The 23,773-nt window shown below is 45.8% G+C and overlaps 1 protein-coding gene across 1 annotated transcript in view; it reads left to right on the top strand.

Moving 5' to 3' along the window:
• The window catches only part of PTK7 (protein tyrosine kinase 7 (inactive)), a 100,601-nt gene that overhangs the window by 57,372 nt on the left and 19,456 nt on the right, over nucleotides 1–23,773 (top strand). Inside the window, exons 2-8 of the mRNA XM_081188443.1 lie at nucleotides 11,846–12,139; nucleotides 15,722–15,824; nucleotides 16,584–16,771; nucleotides 18,813–18,963; nucleotides 19,872–20,002; nucleotides 21,486–21,755; nucleotides 22,577–22,710. Of these exons, the coding sequence (XP_081044569.1) occupies nucleotides 11,846–12,139; nucleotides 15,722–15,824; nucleotides 16,584–16,771; nucleotides 18,813–18,963; nucleotides 19,872–20,002; nucleotides 21,486–21,755; nucleotides 22,577–22,710 (1,271 nt within the window). The remainder of the gene's footprint in view (nucleotides 1–11,845; nucleotides 12,140–15,721; nucleotides 15,825–16,583; nucleotides 16,772–18,812; nucleotides 18,964–19,871; nucleotides 20,003–21,485; nucleotides 21,756–22,576; nucleotides 22,711–23,773) is intronic.

Genomic DNA, 23,773 nt, shown 5'->3' with positions numbered 1-23,773 from the left:
CCAACCCCAACCTCTCTCACCACCAAAGGAACACAAGTGAACAACACAAGCAACGCTGACACCAAACTCTACATACATTAAGCATAATAGAAACATCGCCACCCAACCCCACCTCCATCCATCTTCCCTCCCTCCACCCCCCCTTTTCTTTTTTCTTTCTTTTTTCTTCTCCCCCTAATGCCTCAACAAATGAAACTGATTTGTAAAAATGTTACATGGAAAAAAAATACGAGGCGTTACACTTACTTCTGTAAAACAAGAAAATCCTTAATAAAATATTTTTTTTTTTTTAAATATATGAACACAGCTCGAGTTTCCTAACCAGCGATCTAAATCCAAGTGTGCATCCTCACAAAATGCTGGAGTGATGCATTTAACACCCCTTCCAGATTTATTCTTGTTGCCATGCAGTTTCAGGGTTAGTGCCTGGTCAGTTCTCTGTACCAATCTCTCTCATATGTGTGATATCCATGCATTAGATGTCTTTCTCTTGAGGTGGCGGGACTGAGCAAACCGCCCCCTGCCCCAAGGAACGGCATACAAGGGGCAATGGTTTCGTTCAGAGACGGGGCAAGGAAGAAAACTGCTTATTTTAGAAGGTTGCACACTTCACTGCTTATGTAAGCAGTGTGAACACAAGCAGCGTTCTGTCTTGCTGAACTTGGTGTAATTTGTCGTAGGGCAGGAAATGAGCGCTCGCAACCGCCTTTCCCTTGCTTCCAACAAGCAGAGAAAGGGCTGTGCAAAGCTGCGGCCTTTAGAAGTCTGCCTCCCCGCCCCTCCTCTGCTGCTCCGGCCGACACCATCGCCAGAAAATGTTCTGTCAAGTCTAAAAAAGATATTTAAGCGATATTCCCTGTGTGGCTAGCTGATGGTCTGTGTGTTTGTCATGGGAACCTTCTGTCCTTGCAGATCTCCTTGGAAGTTACCGCTTGAGATGCTGCCTCTGCAACTCATACGCTTCTCTGCAAAGCATTACGGAATTTGTTTTCTCTTTGCTTTGCTGTAGATCAATGGCTTTCAAACTTCCTTTGGCAAACTCTTTCTGTGAAGTTGAATGCCAGCTGCTGCGAACCACAAGCGGGGAAAGAGGTGCTTATGGTCAGGTCTTGCTTGCATCTGGTTGGTCTCTTGAAGAAGAAGATGCTGAACTTGATGGACCTCAGGACTGATGCCACAGGGCTTTTATCTTCTTTAGCAAGAGGGCTGTGTGCATCTGCAGAAGATGCAGAGCCATGTTCTTGGATGAAGCTCAGTTTTATGGCCAGGGCCTGATGGGTCTTGTTGTTCCTGGAAATGAGATAATAGCTCAGCACTCTATTCTGCAAAGCTGCACATGGCAGAAGGAAGTTTGGTAGAAACGGACAAGCTGTCTTTTAGAGACTTATCTGCCTTTGCTTATCTTCTCATTGCTGATGAGCCTGAGAGGAATCGCAGTGTTCTCAAACGAAACTTGAGATAGTATAGTATTGGTGAGCATTATTTCTGGCTCCCAGTGAACTTTCTGTGCTGCTAATAAACATCACTAAGGTTGATTTAAAAAGAACAGTTATTGTGAAGTTGAGCTTGAAAATATGTTCCCATGGCGATTTGCTGATGAGAAAAAGTCAAGCGAGAGCTGTGCACATCTTGCTTTCAGACCTTATTATTTCCCAGCCCTTTCCGTGATTTTAAAGTTGAAACTAATTTTAACTTGTGCTCTCTTATCTCGTTTTGAAATTGCAGAATATCTTGGACAGTTTCTCTCCTTTGTAGATGTTGAATGTGAAAAGTACCCACAACACTTTTAAATTTATCTTTTATGCGAATGGAGTCTTGCCCAGAAAATCCAGCAGATAGATGATAGATAGATAGATAGATAGATAGATAGATAGATAGATAGATAGATAGATAGATAGATAGACAGATAACACACACACATTTATAATAGAAGAATGTTAGCATTTGGATCCATGCCCCATATTGCTACTCCATGGAGCATCTGGGAAATCACTTTACTAACAAAGATTTTCAACACGGGTTCTAGTAACTGGCCACCCACCGTAAAATAGAATTTCATTAGTGTCCCACAAGCTTTCTGCGCTTTGAGTTTCACAGCCTCGATATGCCCCTTCCATGATAGTGTCTAATAGAAGAATGTACAAGTGTTGATTGAAAGAGAGGATGAAATGTATGCTAAGCTATTTTAATGTAATGCGCACGTCACATATGAGGGAAGACACAAATAAGAGACCTGCATGGTTAAATAGAAATAATAACATATAATATACAAGCGTTGATTAAAAGAGAAATGAAATATACGTGGAAAGCATATGTTAAACTATTTTAATGTAGTGTGTGTCGCATACAAGAGAAGGCACAAACTAATCTGTTGGGATGCCTTCGTGGTTAAAAAGTAATAAAATATAACATAGAAGTCTTAATTAAAAGAGATATGAAATATACATGGGAAGCATATGCTAAGCTATTTTAATGTAAGTTACATATGAGAGAAAACTAATAATAAGATGCCTGCATGGTTAAATAGTAGAGTCAATGTGCTTTATTGACAGTATCTTGGGAGCGCATGAAGAAACACATGTAGTACCCCTATCATGTTTATCGCCCTTTATTTTTAATCTGTCTTAGTGTATTAGATGGCAAACATTTGGTGTGTTAAAATTTGCAGTGAAATTGATATGCAGCATTGCTAATTTCACTTATGCATCTTAATATAGGAACATGTGTTTCCCTTTGCTGTGTAGCCTTGAGATACTTAGTCGGCCTTTGTTGTATAGGCAGCAGCTGCCATGAATTGATGGATAAACAGGGCATCCTTGTAAGTCATTATTATGGGTGTGCAGCAGCTGATGATGGAAACGGCCTCTGGCATTCCTCTCTCACCAGGATGCGAGAATTAGACCTGTCTTTAGATGGGGGCGGGGATTAATCTCAAGGAACGCTGACTAGCAATCTGGGATTTGAGGATGGGGAGTGGAAGGTGAAAGGGCGGGGGCTGCCATGTGGCTTGGCTTGTTCATTGTCCGGAGAGCTTGCATTAAGATTATTCCTTGCCGGAGGTTCCCATAAAATACATGGGTCATCTTGTCTTGCTCCAGTTCTCCCACAACAGTGACTTGGATTGATGCTGGGAAATCCTTCTTCTGGCAAGGACTAGGGCTACAGGGTCTTCTGGCTGCCCAGATTTGATGCCCACTAAATACCTATCCCTGGGTGCCTCTCTTCCTTTCCTCCCTATTAAAGAAAAAGGTATCAGTGAAATCCTATGCATGTACTTGGAAGTAAGTTCCCCTGTGTCCCTTGTAAAAGGTAAAGGACCCCTAGACTGTTAAGTCCAGTCAAAGGCGACTATGGGGTTGCAGCGCTCATCTCGCTTTCAGGCTGAGGGAGCCGGCGTTTGTCCACAGACAGCTTTCTGGGTCATGTGGCCAGCAGGACTAAACCGCTTCTGGCGCAACGGAACACCGTGACGGAAACCAGAGTGCACAGAAACTCCATTTACCTTCCTGCCGCAGCAGTACCTATCATCCAGACCTTTTGAGATATTTTAAACTGCTCTCTTTAAGGAGAGACTAGAGACTATTATTATATGCAGCTTTCATTAGGCTTGGCTTGAAAACAAGGTGAACCTCCTTTCAACACATCTAACGGTTCAGCTAAATTGAGTGAATGTTTATGTGAACAAATTTCAACAAGTACCATCCAGTTTTGTTTTTTCTGGATTTCTGCATATGTTCACTTCTGAACATACATTTTCTTCTGACTGTAGAGCTGATCAGGTTAGCTTGGGAAGTGACCTATGGCGTGTGCCTGCGTCCTTTTCTGATGAATTAATGGCAAGAGCTCTTTGAGACTGGTACATGTTAGCTGACTGCAGCTGAATTCAGGTTCCCTAGTGTTTCAAAAATGAAAGTGTGACCAGCATTGTAAAGGAAGCATTAGCAGCAATGCAGAGATACAGAACACCTGATGAGTATCTGCCTGGCACCTGGCTATTTGGGCGTCACATGCCAGATTTGTCGATTTCTTTTCGCCATCTAACTTGTAATGCGCCTGTGGATTTTGTTGCAAAGATCCCAGCAGCAAGGTTAGGCGCTCTTGCGGGTGTCTCTAGGCGCGCGCGGGGGGGGGGGGGGTTGGAAAGTATAAGGCAGATGGAATGGGAGAGAGTGGGAAAAAGACAAAGTGAGGGAGGAAAGGTTTCAGTTGTGGCCTTGGGGATCTGGCCTAATGTGTGCCCTTGCGGTGATGGGCAGTTGTGGAAATACCATTTAGGTTTCACCAAGCCCTTTACCACATAGGAGTGTAAGCCTTGCTTTCGATAAGCTGCTGTCGGAGCTGGAGTCAGACTCAGGTCAGCATGAAAGACGCAGGGTTCCGTTGTCAGTGAAGGTAACTATCCAATGATATACAACTCAGCAACACATCCCAGAAGGTCTTGCGCATGGGTAGGCAAATTAAGGCCGGGGGGGCCGGATCCGGCCCAATCGCCTTCTAAATCCGGCCCGCAGACGGTCCAGGAATAAGCGTGTTTTTACATGAGTAGAATGTGTGCTTTTATTTAAAATGCATCTCTGGGTTGTTTGTGGGGCATAGGAATTTGTTCATCCCCCCCCAAAAAAATATAGTCCGCCCCCCCACAAGGTCTGAGGGACAGTGGACTGGCCCCCTGCTTAAAAGGTTTGCTGAGCCCTGGCCTTGCCCCTATGGAGCAGTTACCGGGACTGAAGGTCCCTGCCTTCAACCCTTTCTAAGGCCCCTCCTCTCCTTGATGTTTCCCAAGCAGTCTCAAACTGCACTTGCCCACCTCTGGCCTCTGCTCTGCCCTCCTCCTTATCCTGCATGTTATTTGAGACCAGCAGGGAGGGGAGCTTGTCGCAGCAGGAGAGGGAGACTCCCCTAGTTCTTCAGCAGTCTCTCAGTCCCCCTCCTCTGCTTCAGCCTCGGTGTCTGAACTTCTCCGTCACAGGTTCCTCCCGCTCACTAAACCCTGTTGCCCCTTCAGCAACCAGGCCTTCCTCCTAATCCTCTCCCTCTGACCTCTCCTTGGTGTTCCACCACCCATCCCCTGGCTCTGAGCCTTCTTCCTCTAGGATTTCCCTTGGGGGTTCCCCAGCTGGTGCCTCCCACCACTCCTCTTTGCCTAGCCCGTCCCTGACAGCTGCTTACCTTAAGGTCATGTGAACTTAAGGAACCATTTGTCCAGCTGTCTCAGTGTGTCTACACTCATGGGTAGTGGTTGTCCCAGGTTTTAGTCAGGCAGCCCTACCTGGAAATGAGAGGGATTGGCCTTCTGTGTGCAAGGTAGATCCTGTTCTGCTGAACTATGGCCCTTCCCCAGGACCCAGCAGTTGCGTAAATTAAACATCTTTGAAAGCCTTCTGTTGGAATGCATTGGGACTTAAAACACCCCCCCCCCTCTCTCTCTCTCTCTCTCTCTCTCTCTCTCTCTGTGTGTGTGTGTGTGTGTGTGTGAACAGACACCTCAGAATTTAAAAAGCTAAGTGTAAGTCATGGGAGAAATAATAAACAAACCTAGAAGAGCTTACACCTGGTCACACTGACTAAAATAATGCAATTTTTGCTTCCATTTTTCATCTGTACTGGGGAATATACTGACCCTGTGTCTTGGGAGATATAAACAAAACTTAGAGGCTCCTGAATTCAGTTCATGTAGAGGGGAGCCATGATTATACTAACATCTGTTGCTGGATAACCAGAGATATAAAACTATGCGTTGGGATGATGGGGAAACCTACAGTGCAGTTTGCAGGAATATGGGTTACTTCACAGAATGACTGGACCTATAATAGTCTTTATTACCTGGACATTTATTATGTGGTCTGTGGGGAGAGGGGCACAGAAGTCTTAACAGAACAGAACAAATATTTTAATTGCAGAGTAGCAGCTCTGATAACAGCAGGGGTATTGTTGAAGAGAATTTGGTCATATATAGCCAGCATGCAAAGGAATATGAAGACCAGAGAAGCTAATGACAAGGTTGCAGTCATTGGTGGAATTTCTCGAGTAAATTAATTGTCCAAGTAGTGGTGTCATTTCAGTACAAGGTGATGACATTCAACCATGGCTGAGTCAAAAAGGGGTATATTTTTCACAAGCGTTTTCATCAGCATCAAAGTACGGTGGTACCTCTGGTTGCGAACAGGATCCGTTCCGGAGGCCCATTCGCAACATGAGCAGAACGCAACCCGTGTCTGTGCATGCGTGAGTGGCGAAACCCAGAAGTAACCCTTTCTGGTATTTCTGGGTCGCCGTGGGACACAACCTGAAAACGCTCAACCTGAAGCAAACGTAACATGAGGTATGACTGTACGCAACTGCCACACACATATATACAATATGATTTTGAGTGGATGATTGATGTGAAAGCTTCGTAGTTCAGTGGCAGAAGGCTCCATGTGAAATCCTTTAGAACTTCAGATCCTTGGTGTTCATAAACGGATCTGCTAGCGATCTATGAAGCCTCTTTGCTGAATTGTTGTAAGTCCCAGGGGTTGTTTTTTCGTTTGGCTGCTTTTGGCTTAATATTTATTTTGCATTGGTTGCAAATATAAGCACACGCCCTGGGATTGCTTTGGCTATGAAGAGTGGGCGATGAACATTACAAACAAATAAATAAATAAAGCTGCAGAACGGCGGCAGCATTTTGTTTGCAGTTTTCCTCAGTAAAAATGACACTTTAAAAAAAAATATGCACAAGCCTCTTAGCATCTGTCTCGTATCAGACTGACCCTGAAATACCAAGCTCCTTTGGCCCTGTTCCACGTAAGAGCTCATTCCTGGGGACGGCATCAGATGGAGAGCAGCAACTGTTGAATTACCCTTTGTTTGCCTTTCTATGGCCAGCTTGTAACCTGAGGAGCGCAAAAATGTGCAGCTATTTGTAGGCGCTGGCTTCAGAGCGCCAATTGTGAAATCTCCTAGGTAGGAAGCTAGCCTGATTCTGCTGCTAGGTTCACTCACGGCGGACCAGTTCCCACCGTGGCGTTGTCAATGGGCATGTGTCCTCAGGACTGGCCACGTGACCCAACTTGCTCTCTGTCAGCGGCGTGACCCAGAAGTCCCAGTTGGTTGTTGGGTGAGGTAGGAACCATTCAACCTCTGCTTCCTGCCATTCATTGATCCTTTTCCATTGCTCCATTCCAGCTGCAGTTACTCATTGATGCAGTTGAAACCCTCCTTCCTTCCTTCCTTCCTTCCTGGAGAGAGAGAGGGAGAGAGAGCACAACACAACATAGGCCACTCACAGCACCTCAGGCTGTTCTGCTGACTAAGACCCCATTTGCATCACCAAGTAACAACTGGTTAAATTTAATTCTGCTGGTGCTACCGTCACACAAACTCACTGACTGTAGGTATTAGCGCTAGTATGATTATAAAAGCAATTATCAAGTTAGTTCTTGCATCTCAGTAGGGCTCGGGTTCTGCGTAGGGGTATAAACTCAGAAATCTGATGCTGAGTTTCTGCATAACTCAAGTTAACATGTTTGCGAACGCTCTCTGAATAGGGACACACAGGAAAAGACCGAAATGATGAACTGTTGCTCATGGATGTGAAGCCTCAATTAGCATTGCTGGCAGGTCTCAGAAGTCAGGCCTGGCCTGCTCTGGGAAGAGGGGAGATTGAGGCTGCATGCAAGTTATTGTCACATCAACTTTGGGACCTTTTAGCTTAGAGGAGGGTTCCCCAAACTTGGGTCTCCAGGTGTTTTGGGACTACAAAATTGCAGTTCAAAAAACATCTGGAGACCCAAGTTTGGGAAACAAACTTAGAGGAAGGACATGTAAGAGGTGACACGATAGAAGTTTATAAAATTATGCAAGGAATAGAGAAAGCAGGTAGAGAAAAGTCTCTATCCCCCCAGAACACTAGAACTCATAGACTTCTTCTTCTTCTTCTTCTTATTATTATTATTATTATTATTATTATTATTATTATTAATACCCCGCCCATCGGGCTGAGTTACCCCAGCCACTCTGGGCGGCTTCCAATTAAGTGTTAAGAACAATACAGCATTAAATATTAAAAACTTCCCTGAACAGGGCTGCCTTCAGATGTCTTCTAAAAGTGTGGTAGTTGTTTTTCTCTTTGACATCTGGTGGGAGGCCGTTCCACAGGGTGGGTGCCACTACCGAGAAGGCCCTCTGTCTAGTTCCCTGTAACCTCACTTCTCACAATGAGGGAACCGCCAGAAGGCCCTCGGCGCTGGATCTCAGTGTCCGGGCTGAACGATGGGGGTGGAGACGCTCCTTCAGGTATGCGGGTATAATGAAGCTGAGTGTTGGAAGATTCAGGACAGATAATAGAAACCACTTCTTCATGCAGCAAATAGATGGCTCACCAGATGTTGGTGGACTACAATTTCCATCGTTCCTGAGCATGTCCCCTGAGGTCTGACAACATCTGAAGGCCCACCCACCTGCCCTAGGTAAAAAGTAAAGCGTCTGACCACTTTTTAAAATTTCCCAGGACAGCAAACCTAGGTAGATTGCGTGCCTTAGATTTGTCCTGAATGCGGAGATGTGTCTGTTTACCTGCCTGGGTGCATGTTCAGGGCTTTGTGATCTGCATCTTGCGTATCTGCGGAAGGGTACAAAGAAACCCTTCAGCTTTTATTTGCCTTGGAAACATCTGCTAGGTGGAACTACCCTACAGGCTTCCAGTACAGATTTTTACTGCAGCATCTGAAGGAAAGAGCCCACGGGCTATGCCCATTCCCGTTTTATATCTGTTTATTGGCCAGATCAAAGCACCGACTTTCAGTAAGCTTTCTTCAAAGGACATTTATGTGCGGAAATGTCGCCCCTTCCCTCGCTTCTGAGACCCTCCTTTGAAAATTTTGAAACACATGAGCTTCAGGTTAGACCATTCCAGGTAGCCGCAAAATGATGAACCCCAGTTGCAGCAAAGCTTTGGAATTTGCAGAGCTAGCAGCTTCAAGACCAGGCAAGGGTTATTAGGGGATATTTCAGGCTGCTGTAGAATGGCGCTTCTTAGCCATTTTTTCCCTTCTTCATTTGACCACCCACAGGTCTAGCCTCTTGAGCCATTTTTTTTTCAAGTTCAAAGGATGGCTGAAACACACTTTAATGCAACGAAGGCTAACAATTCCCTACCCTGCCTTTTTCAGTTTCTCAATTTGTGCAACAAGTTTTTGCAGAAGGATTTAAAAATAAATAAATCACCACACACCTTTCCCTTAAGTTAGCACAGTCATGCATCCAGACACAGTCATGGAGTAGCATTTTCCCCACAAGCACTCAAAATGTTGTTGCTGGGAAAATGTGTCTCTCCATCACTACCAATATTGCTTTAATCATCATCATCATCATCATCATTTATTTATGCCCCGCCTATCTGGCTGGGCTTCCCAAGCCACTCTGGGCAGCTTCCAACAAAATATTAAAATACAGTAATCCATCAAACATTCCTAAACAGGGCTGCCTTCAGATGTCTTCTAAAAGTCTGGTGGTGGTTGTTCTCTTTGACATCTGGTGGGAGGGCATTCCACAGGGAGGGCGCCACTACCGAGAAGGCCCTCTGCCTGGTTCCCTGTAACTTGGCTTCTCGCAGCGAGGGAACCGCCAGAAGGCCCTCGGCACTGGACCTCAGTTTGCTATGATGTCTTCTTAGACCTGTGACATCAGTAATGAACAGTGAAACAACATTTTCCCATACCCACCATGATTTTGGTCATCTTTCAAACCTTTTTTTTTAAAAAAAATACTTTTGTGCAATCTTATAGGAGGCAGAATCCTTCCATGTGCTACTCAAGCAACAGGGAGCGCTTGGGATATTCACACAAACATAAAAAAATGGCAAATGCTACCAGCTCCTCCTGCTTCCCATAGCGATGCCCCTCCTTTTTCTTGGACCTCATCAAATAGCGCCTTTTGAATTTCGAAGCCTTGAGAAGCATTCGTACAACCCTAATTTTAAGCTATAGCTGCTTTGCTTTCTGCTTTTGATCTTTGGGACACAAATTTGGTAAGGTTGACAGCAAGACCTCTCCTTACCTCCATCAGATAATACCTTGCTGGGAGTAAACACAGAATATTTTCCATTTCTGAAAATCCTTTGTGTGTGTGTGTGTGTGTGTGTGTGTGTGTGTGTGTGTGTGTAAAATGCTAATTGCTAACCCAAGGATTAGCTATAATACCAGACAAACTGGGCAGTTTCTAAGTTGTAATTAACTTATTTCTTCCCCCTAGGTGATTATCCCTAGGAAGCATGCATTTAAAATATTTATTTCAAAAATGTGTGTGCGCATGCACACAAAGACTTTCTTCTTTTTGAACAGTGTGTGTGTTTGGGTGTGTGAGCACGGTAAATTAAAACCAAAAGCACATATTCAAACCTGCTGAATTTGATCCCAGTTAATTTAGTATGTCCGGGGGGTGGGTGGGGGGTAGAATCCAGTTTGAAATTTTCTGAAAAACCCATGTTATAAATTTTGAAATAATCTTGGGAAAATGGAGTTGTGGTTCACTGCTCAGGGTCATCTGAACAAGCTTTCGGATCCTTGTAAACATTTCCCGCATGTGTGAACTGAGGATTCTGGGAGGCCCTACTCTGATTTTGTGATCCGTAAAACGTAAGAGTCATTTACAGTCCAGCTATGGCGCCTTAGTCTTTATAGCTTAAGGCAATAAAGCTCCTGCTGTTAGGTCTGGCAAATCTCAGTTTTGGTGTCCAGGTGGTGCCCATCTCATAAGCACTTCAGGGCCTTGTTAAGGTATATATTTAACAATAAAACTCTTCTTTCCACATAAAATTATTCCATTCTGAATTTACAAGTTAGGATAGAATGCCTTTGTGTGGGTTTCACATTACAGCAATGTGCTCCACACCTAGACAGCTAGGTGGCGTGGATTGGAGAGGAGTTTAATGTTGACGCTCGTCCTTTCTTGAAGCTCCAGCTCCGTTTACATGTTCTAGATGGGCTCTTTCTTGCAAGACCACTTTCCTTGTGTAAATGCCATCGTTGGAGAGTATATTACCTAATCATGTGGGAAGCAGCATTATTTCAGGGCTAGAAGCATGCTCTTCCACCATATTTTGAAGGTCTAAAAACTTTTTGGTAACTTACTAGTGGAAAGCCGCTAGGAGTTTGCTTTTGTGTCATCGGGAGGAAAAGACTCATGCAGCTTACAGTCAGGCCATAGCAGTAGACTAGAGCCTGCCATTTTCGAAAGAGCTTCACAACTCAAACTTGAGAACAGCGTGTTGGGTGTGCATCAGACTTTTTGAGGGTTCTGGTCTTCTGCCTGTGGCAACAGCACACTCTTGCCCCGGATACATCTTGGAGAGCCAGTGTGGTGTAGTGGTTAAGAGTGGTGGACTCGTAATCTGGTGAACTAGGTTCGATTCCCCGCTCCTCCACATGCAGCTGCTGGTGACCTTGGGCTAGTCACACTTCTCTGAAGTCTCTCAGCCCCGCTCACCTCACAGAGTGTTTGTTGTGAGGGAGGAAGGGAAAGGAGAATGTTAGCCGCTTTGAGACTCCTTCGGGTAGTGATAAAGCGGGATATCAAATCCAAACTCTTCTTCTTCTTCTTCTAATAGCTCAGGGCAGGAGGGAAGAACCTTTGCAGAAGAAGAATTATAAGTGCCAATGGAATTTTTAACGATCTCCACAATCCCAATAATTAGAAATTTAGTTGATCTTTTCAGTGGCCGCTCGGATTCTTCCAACTCAGCCCAATATGTTAGTCTTTCTATAATTTAAGGATGCATATTGTTTTCCTCTTTAACCCCTTTAAAAAAAAAAAAACTTCCACGGTTTGAGGTCTTATCTTCTTCCTCCTTTTGTTTTTCCCCCAGCTGTTGGGACTCAAGCTAAGATATCCTTCACGAAGGAGCCGTACTCCCAGGATGCTTTTCATGGCCGCAGCGCCATTTTGCGCTGCGAAGTGGAGGACCCAAGAGACACAGAGTTTGAGTGGCTGCAGAATGGCGTCCCCGTCCAGGACACTGAGCGCCGCTTCAAGGAAGGGAGCAGCCTTCAGTTCACATCTGTTGACCGGCATCAAGATGGCGGGAACTTCCAGTGTGTGGCCAGGAATGTAGTGACTGGAGAAGAAGCTCGGACCACAAATGCATCTTTTAACATAAAGTGTAAGCACACCTTGGTTACAAACTGGGCTTGGTTGGCTGGTTTCGGCACCAGCATTATTGAATCCAAACTGGCACGAACGATTGATTGTATTTGAAATATGTATGTGCTACCTTTCAGAGAGAAGCCTTCCCGAAAGTGTTAAAAAATAATTATGGCAACAAACTAAAAGAGTAGCCTCCAAACTACTTGTATACAAATATACAATCACTTTTTTAAAAAATCAACAGTGGGAACCAAACCCGCCCCCCTCCAAAGGTTTTTCATACACACCAACTTTATATCTAGTCTAAACTATATACATACACAAGAAGTTGGTTTTGTGAGGTTGGTATGGATTTGTATATTTCAATACACAGTCGTACCTTGGAAGCCAAACGCCTTGCGAGTCAAACGTTTTGGCTCCTGAAAGCCGCAAACCAGAAAGTGAGTGTTCTGGTTTGTGAACGTTTTTTGGAAATTGAACGTCCAACGCAGTTTCTGCAGCTTCCAATTGAGTGCAGGAAGCTCCTGCAGCCAATCGGAAACCGCGCCTTGGTTTTCGAACGTTTTCGGAAGTCGAACTGACTTCTGGTACAGAGTGTGTTCGAGAACCAAGGTACGACTGTGTTGTTATGTACCACATTAGGAACCTTTGGGCTGAAGAGTAGAAAAACAAATACAGTGGTACCTCGGGTTAATATTACCTCAGGTTAAGAACTTTGCTTCAGGATGAGAATAGAAATCGTGCGGCGGCAGCAGGAGGCCCCATTAGCTAAAGTAGTGCTTCAGATTAAGAACAGTTTCAGGTTAAGAACGGACCTCCGGAACGAATTAAGTACTTAACCCAAGGTACCACTGTAGTATAATAGAGAATAAGAGTTGGTGGCTGAACGACCTAGAAAAACGTCTCAGGCTACTTTCTAGAGAGAGCCTGCACAACAATTTGACATAACGTTGTAAGGTGCTTATTTTTTTTTTTACCCTGGGTTCCACATCGCTGTTAGGTTATCAGGAATGTCCACTTTTGTGTGAACTGTTACTCAAAAAGCCAGAACCTTAAAATAGCCAATTTTGCGACACATACAAATGCGTACCTTAAAACACGCACCTGCTGTTCCTTTCACCCAGATCGCAGGCACGCTGGGTGTGCTCAGACTCTCTTTCCATGCGCACACATATGTATTCTCTCAATCACAGCGGCACAAGAATGCGCTCAGCAGGCAGCAAGGAAAGGGGGCTTTGGAGAAACTGCTGTTCTCCCCTCCCGGCAGGCAAAAAGCTGCAAGGAAAGTGTGCAGCTACTATCTTGGCCTGAAGCCTGGAGCCAAGCAGGTCTGTCTCTGATCAGAGGCTGCCTCGCAACCCTGCGCATGTTCTGCCATCAGCCCCACTGCAAAAAGGTGGGATGAAGATTAAATGCATAACCTTCCTGTGAGCTGCAGCTGCATATTTTTCCCTGAGGCAAGCGATTGTTCCAGAAAGCAGCTGCTGAAATGGCAGAGCTTTACGGCTCTCTTACAGTAGCTTAGTCCCACTGGCCATCACCTGGGCTGAGCCAGCTTTTAGAGCCAGGTTGTACTGAAGCCTACTACAAATGTCATTCTTGGTTCATAGTGAGGCCAGCGCAAAAGGAGTCAGGAGGGATTTGCAAGGAGACAGATGTAAGCAATGGAGAGAATGTCTGGTTTAGCCTGCCGGTTCAGGTTTAGCACCTCAGGTGTAAATCCTCTGCCTGGCACATTTTGATGTTTCCCCCCCCCCCTCCTCCATCCTGCCATGAATTCTGCCGCAGAGCCGCAGGAATGTGACATCCTCATTAGTGGCCCAGCTGTGCTCTTCAGTGTGATCAGATAACATATACAATAGCTCTCACCTGCTGCAATGTAATTGTAGAAAGTCCACTCTGGATAGGGTTGCCATATTTCAAAAAGTAAAAAACCAGGACACCCTGAAAGTTGCTGAGCCAGTTGTTGAGCCAGGACAAAGCGCCGCCTTTCAGAAACGCCCCCTCCCCCCCCCGGATGTCAACTGCACTTTTGAAATCCCGTTAATTTCCAGGAAAATCCGGACGTATTGCAGGTCTAACTTTGGAACAGCATTAGAAACTCAAGATATATAAGCCAGGCAACAAATGGCTCATTAGACCAGGGTTACAGTCAACAAATTGAAATACCTCATTGCCATTTTTTGAGCCAGACGGCTCGAAAGTCGTATTTTTCAATACGATTTTTTGGTTCCTGAAATTCATTCTGACTGTGCAGATAAAATATAAAGGATAGAATTCTGCAGGATCCGTTGCCAGTGGGTGAAAACAGTCAAATCCAAGGGTCCCCAGGCATGCATCTCCAGATGGTGGAGACTTCAGGTGTCATCCTGGCAACCTGGGCGTCTTCACTGATGGACAGGTGAAAAATGCGCCTGGCAAATTTCAGACACTGCTTTGGAAATGTCCCACGACTTTTGTGAGGCACCAAAACAACAAGTACTACATATGACTGGAGCATTTGTAAATACAGGCATTTGACAAGAGAGCCTAGACTTTGCTCCATCTTCCACTGTGGCAGGGCTGCTCCTTGAAATATCAATAACTTTTGACTAGAGGTAGGGAACCTGTGTCTCTCCAGGTGTTGGTTGGGACTCCAACGCCCACTAGCCCCAGCCAGCAAGGCCAGTAGCCAGAACTCATGGGAGTTGTAGTCCAGGAACACCTGGAGAGCTGCAGGGCCCCCACCCCTCCTTTTGACCCATACGTACCTAATTCTTTGACTGGGGGAATTTGCCAGCCACATAGAATGGAAGCCTTCCATATGGGAACCGAAATTTCCCACCTGCCGTTTTTGTTGAGTCTCAAACCATAGGTGGCACAACACTTCTTCTGCTAGTTATTACCTGGCCTCCTGTTCTCAGTACCCCAGGGCTTGAGCAGGTGCAGAGCTGGCCGCACCATGAGAGCTCGCTACTTTTTGTATAGCTATCTGCAAGCACAAATTGAACAGAGGCTGTATCTTACTAGGTTTGTCACCCGAGGCTGCCACTCTTAAGGCTTCCTAAAGTTTATATGTTAATATAAAAGTACCTGATGCAATAATAATAATAATAATAATAATAATAATAATAATAATAATAATAATAATAATATACAGTGGTACCTCTGGATGCTAACGGGATCCGTTCCGGAGCCCTGTTCGCATCCTGAAGCAAACGCAACCTGCATCTGCGCGTGTGCAGGTCACAATTCGCCGCTTCCGCACATGCACGTGATGTCATTTTGAGCATCTGCGCATGCGTGAGCGGCGAAACCTGGAAATAACGCATTCCGTTACTTCCGGGTCGCCATGGAGCGCAACCCGAAAATGCTCAACCTGAAGCATATTTACTGCATAGGCAGGACTGATAAATGGTTTGCATTGCCAATATACAGCTCAGTGGGGGTTTTCCCCAGTGCAGAGCAAGTGCCATCATGCAAAGGTGGAAGCCGTCTTGCATTCCTGTAGTGACCCTTTGACACCTGGTGTCAGGTATACGGATGCTTCCATTTCCAAAGCACAAAGGCCTGAAAGTCACCTTTGTTTTGTTTTCTCTCCCCACCCTCTTTTCATTAGGGATCGAAACAGGGGGAGTTGTTCTGAAGAACCCGGCCAGAGTGGAAGATATACAGAGTTCTGCTCCAGTAACGTTGCGATGCCATATCGATGGGCACCCTCGGTAAGGAGTCACCAATGTGAATTATCTTAAATGGTTTCTGCCAGCTACTTCTCCTGCATTCCCACCCCAGAAAAGACGCCCTTGGAAACTCCTTCCTTCAATAAACTTTTCTTTAAACAATTTTTTAATTGGTTTTTAAACAAATGCACTAGACATCAAACACTTATCCAGCAGCACATGCAATGGTGTTTGTTTTATCCATGGTCTCTAGACATGCACGTACACATTCAACGTTCAAATATATTACTTAAACATAGCCTCTCCATTGAAAATATGGAGCTGTTGGGATAACAAGGTCCTGATTTGGGTCATTAACGTAGTTAAAGAAAGGGTTATTGGAAGGTATCTCTATTCGTTATGCCTTTAAGTGCCCTCCTGCAATATCTGAGGTGCTCAGACATTGCTGTATCCCAGATATTATCCTCCCATATATTCAGGGGTATTTCAGTCTGGTTCGTTCTTCAAGAAATTTTTAAGCACTAAGAAGGGTTTAATAGAACAACTCTGAACTTGAGAGAGAAGGTAGATTTTCATCCCTCTTGCTGATGCCTGAATATGCTGTGGGAATTTGAAAATGATTCAGAGTTGGCATGTAGAACAGTGCTAGATCTCCACAAGTACCCTTTTGGCATAACATCGTTTTGCAGGGTCTGACCCATTTGTGGTGATGGTGGGAACTGGGGAGAAAGGTGAGCCATTTGGAGCTGCCTTGTGATGATTTCCCTGTTGGCTGTAATCAAACTGCCTGTGTCTTCCTAGCCCAACGAGCCAGTGGTTCCGGGATGGGACCCAGATTGAAGACGACCGAACCAACTATTCCGTCAGCAACAAGGAACGGACGTTAACCCTCAAGAGCGCCAGCCCAGATGACAACGGGGTCTATTTCTGCTGCGCTCGGAACGCCATGGCCTCCGTGTGCAGCAGCAACTTCACTCTCAACATCATAGGCAAGTGGGTGTGTTTCTCATTGTGGGAAAGGTCTCGAGTGATGGCTGCGTTACCTTTTGTTGGACACAGGGTAAGCCCAGGGGTGTAGTTGCCCAAGGACTGCATCCAAGAGATAACCACAGAGGCCTCTGCAGACAGCTCTATAGAAGAATCTTGCATCACGGTGGTGGACCTGCTTGGATGTTGCGTTTTAGCCAGAGGTGTGCCTGCAGATATAAAAGCCCTCATCCTCATTCTCTTGTGCCTCTTTGCCTTTTATTTTAATAATAATAATAATAATAATAATAATAATAATAATAATAATAATAATAATTTTATTTATACCCCGCCTTCCGTAGCGGAAGCCGGGGTCAGAGCGGCTAACAATAAAAGTAACACAGCATTCTAAAATCATTTCATTCTAAAATCAATTCAAAATCAAATTAATTGCAACCACTGGGCTAGAGTTCTGTGAGGATTACCAAAGGAAGGAAACTACAGTGGTATCTCGGGTCACAAATACCTCAGGTTACAAACACTTTGGATTACAGACTCCGCAAACCCGGAAGTAGTACCTCGGGTTAAGAACTTTACCTCAGAATGAGAACAGAAATTTTGTGCCGGTGGCACAGCGGCAATGGGAGGCTCCATTAGCTAAAGTGGTACCTCAGGTTAAGAATGGTTTCAGGTTAAGAATGAACCTCCGGAACAAATTAAGTTCATAACCAGAGGAACCACTGTATTGACCCAGAGGAAGGAACCCTGGGTAATTCAGGAGGGACGCAAATAAGTGCTTCTTCAGACTGCACACAGTGTCATGGACTGGCAAAGGAGTGGTGAGGCACCAGCTGGGAAGTAGGCTTAGAGACACAGCGACAGGGGATTGGTGGTGGAATGACAACCAGGGGTCAGAGGGAGCAGACCGGGAGGAGGAGATCAGAGAGGCTGCTGAAGAAGCCAGGGGAGTTCTCCCCCTCCTGCCGCAACCAGCTCCTCTCCCCGCTGGTCTTCTAGGACCAGAAGAGGTATGAAGAGGGTGGAGTAAAGACAGACACAGCAACAGAGTCTCAGATTGATTGGCAAGGACCCGGGGAAAGAAGAGACTTAGGGAACTGTGGGAAGGCCAGGACCTTCAGTCCTGGCAGCTGCCTCGTTGGGGCAAGATCTGCCGGAAGGGTTGCTGTGCTCACTAGGCCTGGCCTCCTGAGCTGCTTGTGTCTTTGAATAGAGTTCACTGACACCGTGTGAGTTGTTACTACTCTTGGCACCCACCCCTGGCGCCAGGCTGTTCACTGCCACAAGGTGAAACAGTGAAGCACAAGGCTGTCAGTGTCCGCTAGTCATGATGGCTATATATTATTTCGGGATCAGGGGCAGTATGTCTTTGGGTACTAGTTGCTGGGGCTCAAGAAATGCTGTGCTTATTTCCTGGGCTTCCTATAGGTATCTGATGGGCCATTGTGGACCAGATACAGATGGGCTCTAATAATAATAATAATAATAATAATAATAATAATAATAATAATAATAATAATAATATTTTTTATTTATACCCCGCCCTCTCCAGCCAAGGCCGGGCTCAGGGCGGGTAACAAGCAATAATAAAAACAAGTTGAATGAATACAACTTAAAAACAAGATTAAAATACAACATTAAAATATTGAAACATTAAAATATTAAAATGCAGCCTTATCACAGGAGGAAAAAGGAAAAAGAAAAAAGAAAGAGGGGGAGGGAATCAAATTGGCTCCAAACCAAAGGCCAGGCGGAACAACTTCCATCTTACAGGCCCTGAGGAAAGAGATCAGATCCTGCAGGGCCCTGGTCTCATGAGGCAGAGCGTTCCACCAGGCCAGAGCCAGAGTTGAAAAGGCCCTGGCTCTGGTTGAAGCTAATCTAACTTCCTTAGGGCCTGGGACCACTAGGGTGTTGCTATTTATGGACCTTGAGGCTCTCCGTGGGGCATACCGGGAGAGGCGTCTCGTAGGTACAAGGGTCCTAGGCCTAGGGTCTTATGCGATAAACCATCACTTTCTCATGTTCCCCTTTTCCTCATGCCAGATGAAAGCTTTCCCCGCCCCGTGATTGTTCCTGAGAACCAGATTGTCAATAGGAATGAGGAGGCCATGTTCCACTGCAAGTTCCAAGCTGTGCCACCTCCCACCCAGGAATGGCTATTCGAAGACGACACCCCTGTTTCCAATAAGTCCAGGTAAGCCGCCCCTTTAAGAACAGAAAACATTCTGGTGGGCGCTGCTTATGTGAAATATATATTTCCCATTTCCTCCCAGCGTAAGGGAAGTGGACATAGCTGGAGCCTGGCAGGATGGCTTACTCTATGGTATCAATCCCTTCATACATTAATTAGGCTTAAGCATACAGGGCTGCTTTATTTTTCGTTGGTATCCTTTTATTCAAGACACAACTGCAACTTATGTTAATAGAAAGCCCACCTGAAAACATGGCCAGCTATGGCTAGGTCTAAAGGTGCACCAATCCTTCCCATTCACAATAATTATTATGTCTTATATGCGCTTTTAGAAAAAAGTATATATGTGGGTTAAACCACAGAGCCTAGGACTTGCCGATCAGAAGGTCGGCGGTTCGAATCCCCGCGAGGGGGTGAGCTCCCGTTGCTCAGTCCCTGCTCCTGCCAACCCAGCAGTTCGAAAGCACGTCAAAGTACAAGTAGATAAATAGGCACCGCTCTGGCGGGAAGGTAAACGGCGTTTCCGTGCGCTGCTCTGGTTCGCCAGAAGCGGCTTAGTCATGCTGGCCACATGACCCGGAAGCTCCCTCAGCCAGTAAAGCGAGATGAGCGCCGCAACCCCAGAGTCGGTCATGACTGGACCTAATGGTCAGGGGTCCCTTTACCTTTACTATATGCCTTTTTATGAGGAAACATTCATGATCCTGTATTCATTCTGTTCTCTCTTCTGCTTTGGTAGCCTTGTGGTTTTGACTTATCATGTCTGTCGTGATGGAAATTTCAGTATAAAACATTTATCTAAAAAAAGGGGGGTGTTTTTGCACAGAGGTAAGCCTGCCTTTGCCTGTAAGCACCTCTTACTCTGCTGAAAGGTCACTGACGCCAGTCGTCTTCTCTCCCTGTCCCCAAAGGACGGTGCTGTTCTCCAACGGCTCTTTGCTGATACCTCAGGTGAAACCACGCAGTGCAGGAGTCTATAAATGTGTTGGTCGCGGACAGAGGGGGAAGGCCGTTGTTTTGGAGGCAACATTACAGCTGGCAGGTATGACGAGCGCCTCCAAAAGATTTCTTGCTTATTGAATTCATTGTTACATTTCTGTTTGCCCAAAAGAGAGCTGGGTATCAAAAAAACAAAACACGGTGTTAAAACAAAATGCAATTACAAATAAAATAAAAGCACATTTAAAACAGTTGAAAGCCTCTTAAAATAATTAAAAACATTTGAAGACAGGCCCATAAGAATTCCACTGCTATTAATTTTAGTGTTGCCAGGGAGACAGAGTATTTCATTTGTCAAATGCTGCCTGAGATTTAATAGTAATTTCTTTCTTTCTTTCTTTCTTTCTTTCTTTCTTTCTTTCTTTCTTTCTTTCTTTCTTTCTTTCTTTCTTTCTCTATTGCACTTTTAATAAAATGGTGTTGAGGGGAACAATGAGGGAATTCCACCAATGGAGAACTGCCTCGCCAAGAAGACCCTATCGTGGGTCAGCGCTGACCAGGCAACAACCTGACAGTGGCAGCAGCAGTGGGGCTTCCCCTGCTCATAGCAGGGCCCAATATGGTTGATACCAGGAACCACACTATTTTTAGGGGTTATTAGGATATTCCCCTAGCTTCCAAGGCTTTGGTCTGAAGGGTCTGGTCCTTGACATAATTCTGGGTAGGGCAGAGCTGACTGAACTTGGCCTCCTGTACCCCTTTCCCCAAGACCTGAGTGGTCCACATGTGGCAATATAACACTGATTTCCCCCTCACCTCTAATCACTTACTTATCTGTCAGTGGGACGAGGTTCGGTTGAATCTGCTCTTTATTACATACATTGGAGCATTTTAGACCTTCCATACAATCATTTATACACTTCTCTATACGGTTCACTTTTTTGCAAGTCCTTTTGAGTTCACCTTCCTGAAAAATACAACTACAGTCGTGCCTTGGAAGTCGAACGGAATCCAGAAAACTGAAGCACGGCTTCTGATTGGCTGCAGGAAGCTCCTGCAGCCAAACGGAAGCCCTGTCGGAAGTTTTGGCATCTGAAAGAAGGTTTGAAAACCGGAACAGTCACTTCTGGGTTTGCGACGTTCGAGAACTAGGCTGTTCGACTTCCCAGGTGCGACTGTAATAGCAAATCAGAATATGGTCAGTTGCCGCAAAAGAAAAATTAACAAAGAGATTACATGAACTGAATTACACAAATGATGTAGATGATTTTTGTGGAAATATGGCATCCTTTTATAAAAAACTTTGCTGATAACCCTGAAGAATGGTAACCGCCAAAATCACGGATTGGACTTGAGCAAACTTAACTAGATTGATCCATCCTGGAGGCGGGGGGTAAGTTGGGATTCTGTTTTTGTATCTTCCATTTTTTTGAAATTAATAAAACATTATTATTATTATTATTATTATTATTATTACTAGTACTACTCCCAAATATGAGGCTACGTATTTGTGGTATGGTCCACCCCCAGCTCTCCCCAATCTGACACCGCTGCCTTCTAAGTTCAGCACCTGCATTTCTCCTCAGAAATTGAAGATTTCACCTACCTGTTTGGCCCAAAGACCTTCATTGCCAACAAAGAGCAGCGGGTGTCCTGCATAGCGCCTCGGGGAGTCCCAGAACCCCGTATCTGGTGGGAGAGAAACGGCGCCCCGCTCCCTGCGACTGGCAGAGTGCGCCAAGAAGCCGAGGACCTCGTCTTCACTAGCGTTGTAGAAAAGGACTCTGGAGTGTACACCTGTCATGCGGTGAACAAGGCTGGAGAGAAGAAGCAGAACCTGACCATCACAGTAGCTAGTAAGGAGACTCCTTTGGCAGATACCGAGAGCGCGGAAGGAGCACCGTGTGGGAGAGAGTCATGGGTAGTGTGGGATTGAGAGGAAAGGAAAGGGAGTGTCCAGTTCTGGTTCTGGGTTGAGAGTTTGGTGGATAAAACCATCTACTCCTTGGTTCTTGGGACTGGATTGGCCCTGCACTGGAGTTCTGGCCTGAACTGTGGTTTTCACAAGGTCAGCGGTGAGGAAGCTCGGGTCTGGGGACTGAATATGGCCCTCCAGTCCTCTCTGTACGGCCCTCAGCACTCTTCCCAGTCCCAGCTCCAGGCTGTTTCCCTCAATGACTCTGCTCTGCTCCCTCCCCAGAGTCCTTTTTCCTGGCTGGAAACTGCCCTTGAACTGTGATAGAATCATAGAGTTCTATGAATTCATAGAATCATAGAGTTGGAAGGGACCACAATGTACGGAGAGGTGTATGTGCTGCTGGTGTGTGTGGAAACCTCAGGCTTTTGGTGTACCCAGGTGCAAGTAATAATCCGTCGCCTCACCCACTTTTACCTCAGGCCCCCTCCCACCACTGATGTGCGGCCCCCAGAAGGTTGCCCATGAAAGAATGTGGCCCTCTGGTTGGAAAAGGTTCCCCATCTCTTCCCTAGATCCTTTCAGCAGGTCAACGATGGCTTCCTTGCCACATTCATTGAATTATTGCCGATGAAGAAACAGATGCTGCCGCGACTCTTGGGCGACTTATTCCACAGCGTAAGATGGCATGGGATGATCTTACTGTTTTTCCTGCTCTGGAGTCAGCTGTGACGAGTGTCTGCTTTTCTCTCCTGCCTCCAGCTATGCCAAAATGGGTGGAGAAGCCCAAGGACAGCCAGCTAGAAGAGGGCAAGCCAGGATACCTCCACTGTCTCAGCAAAGCGTCTCTGAAGCCCACAGTCAGCTGGTTTCGCAATGGCATCCCCATTTCAGAGGTGAGCGCTGAGGGGCTTTGTGGAACTGGCTCCCCAATTCTGCGGCTGTGTCTCCTTTATTGCTCGTTGCTTATACTTTAAGCAGTAAAAGGTAAAGGACCCCTGGACGGTTGAGTCCAAAGGCGACTATGGGGTTGCAGCGCTCATCTTGCTTTTAGGCCAAGGGAGCTGGCGTTTGTCCACAGACAGCTTTCTGGGTCATGTGGCCAGCAGGACTAAACCGCTTCTGGCTCAACAGAACACCATGACGGAAGCCAGAGCGCACAGAAACGCCGTTTACCTTCCCACCACAGTGGTACCTATTTTTCTACTTGCACTGGCATGCTTTTGAACTGCTTGGTTGACAGGAGCTCACCCGGTCACGGGGATTCAAACTGCCGACCTTCTGATCAGCAAGTCAAAGAGGCTCAGTGGTTTAGACCACAGGGCCACCCACATCCCTACAAGTTGAAGCAGTCCATCCTTTCCCTGCCCCTACCCCATCTCAGTTCTCGTTTTACTGTTTTGGGGACAGGAGTAGAGGATTCTCAATTGTGCTGCATAAGACGAACCTGCTGAATCAGGCGAGTGGCCCCATCCAAGTGGCCCCATCGGAAACCTCCGGGTACAGGGCGGTATATGAATTCAATAAATAATAATAATAATAATCTAGTACAGCTTTCTGGCTGACCAGCTGCCTGCAGGAAGCCTGAAAACGGACATGAGCACAACAGCACTCTGTTCACCTGTGATTCCCAGCAGCTGGGTGTCAGAAATACAGTGGTACCTCGGGTTACATACGCTTCAGGTTACATACGCTTCAGGTTACAGACTCCATTAACCCAGAAATAGTGCTTCAGGTTAAGAACTTTGCTTCAGGATGAGAACAGAAATCATGCTTCAGCGCGGTGGCAGCAGGGGGCCCCATTAGCTAAAGTGGTGCTTCAGGTTAAGAACAGTTTCAGGTTAAGAACGGACCTCTGGAATGAATTAAGTACTTACCCAAGGTACCACTGTATTATGCCTGTGTCTTAGGGATGTGTTTTTGTATGTGAGTATACATGCCTGTGGGGATGCGGGTGGC

Source organism: Podarcis bocagei (assembly GCF_964188305.1).
Source record: "Podarcis bocagei genome assembly, chromosome: 3".
NCBI classification, from domain to species: Eukaryota; Metazoa; Chordata; class Lepidosauria; order Squamata; family Lacertidae; genus Podarcis; species Podarcis bocagei.
This window is presented reverse-complemented; position numbering and strand designations above follow the sequence as displayed.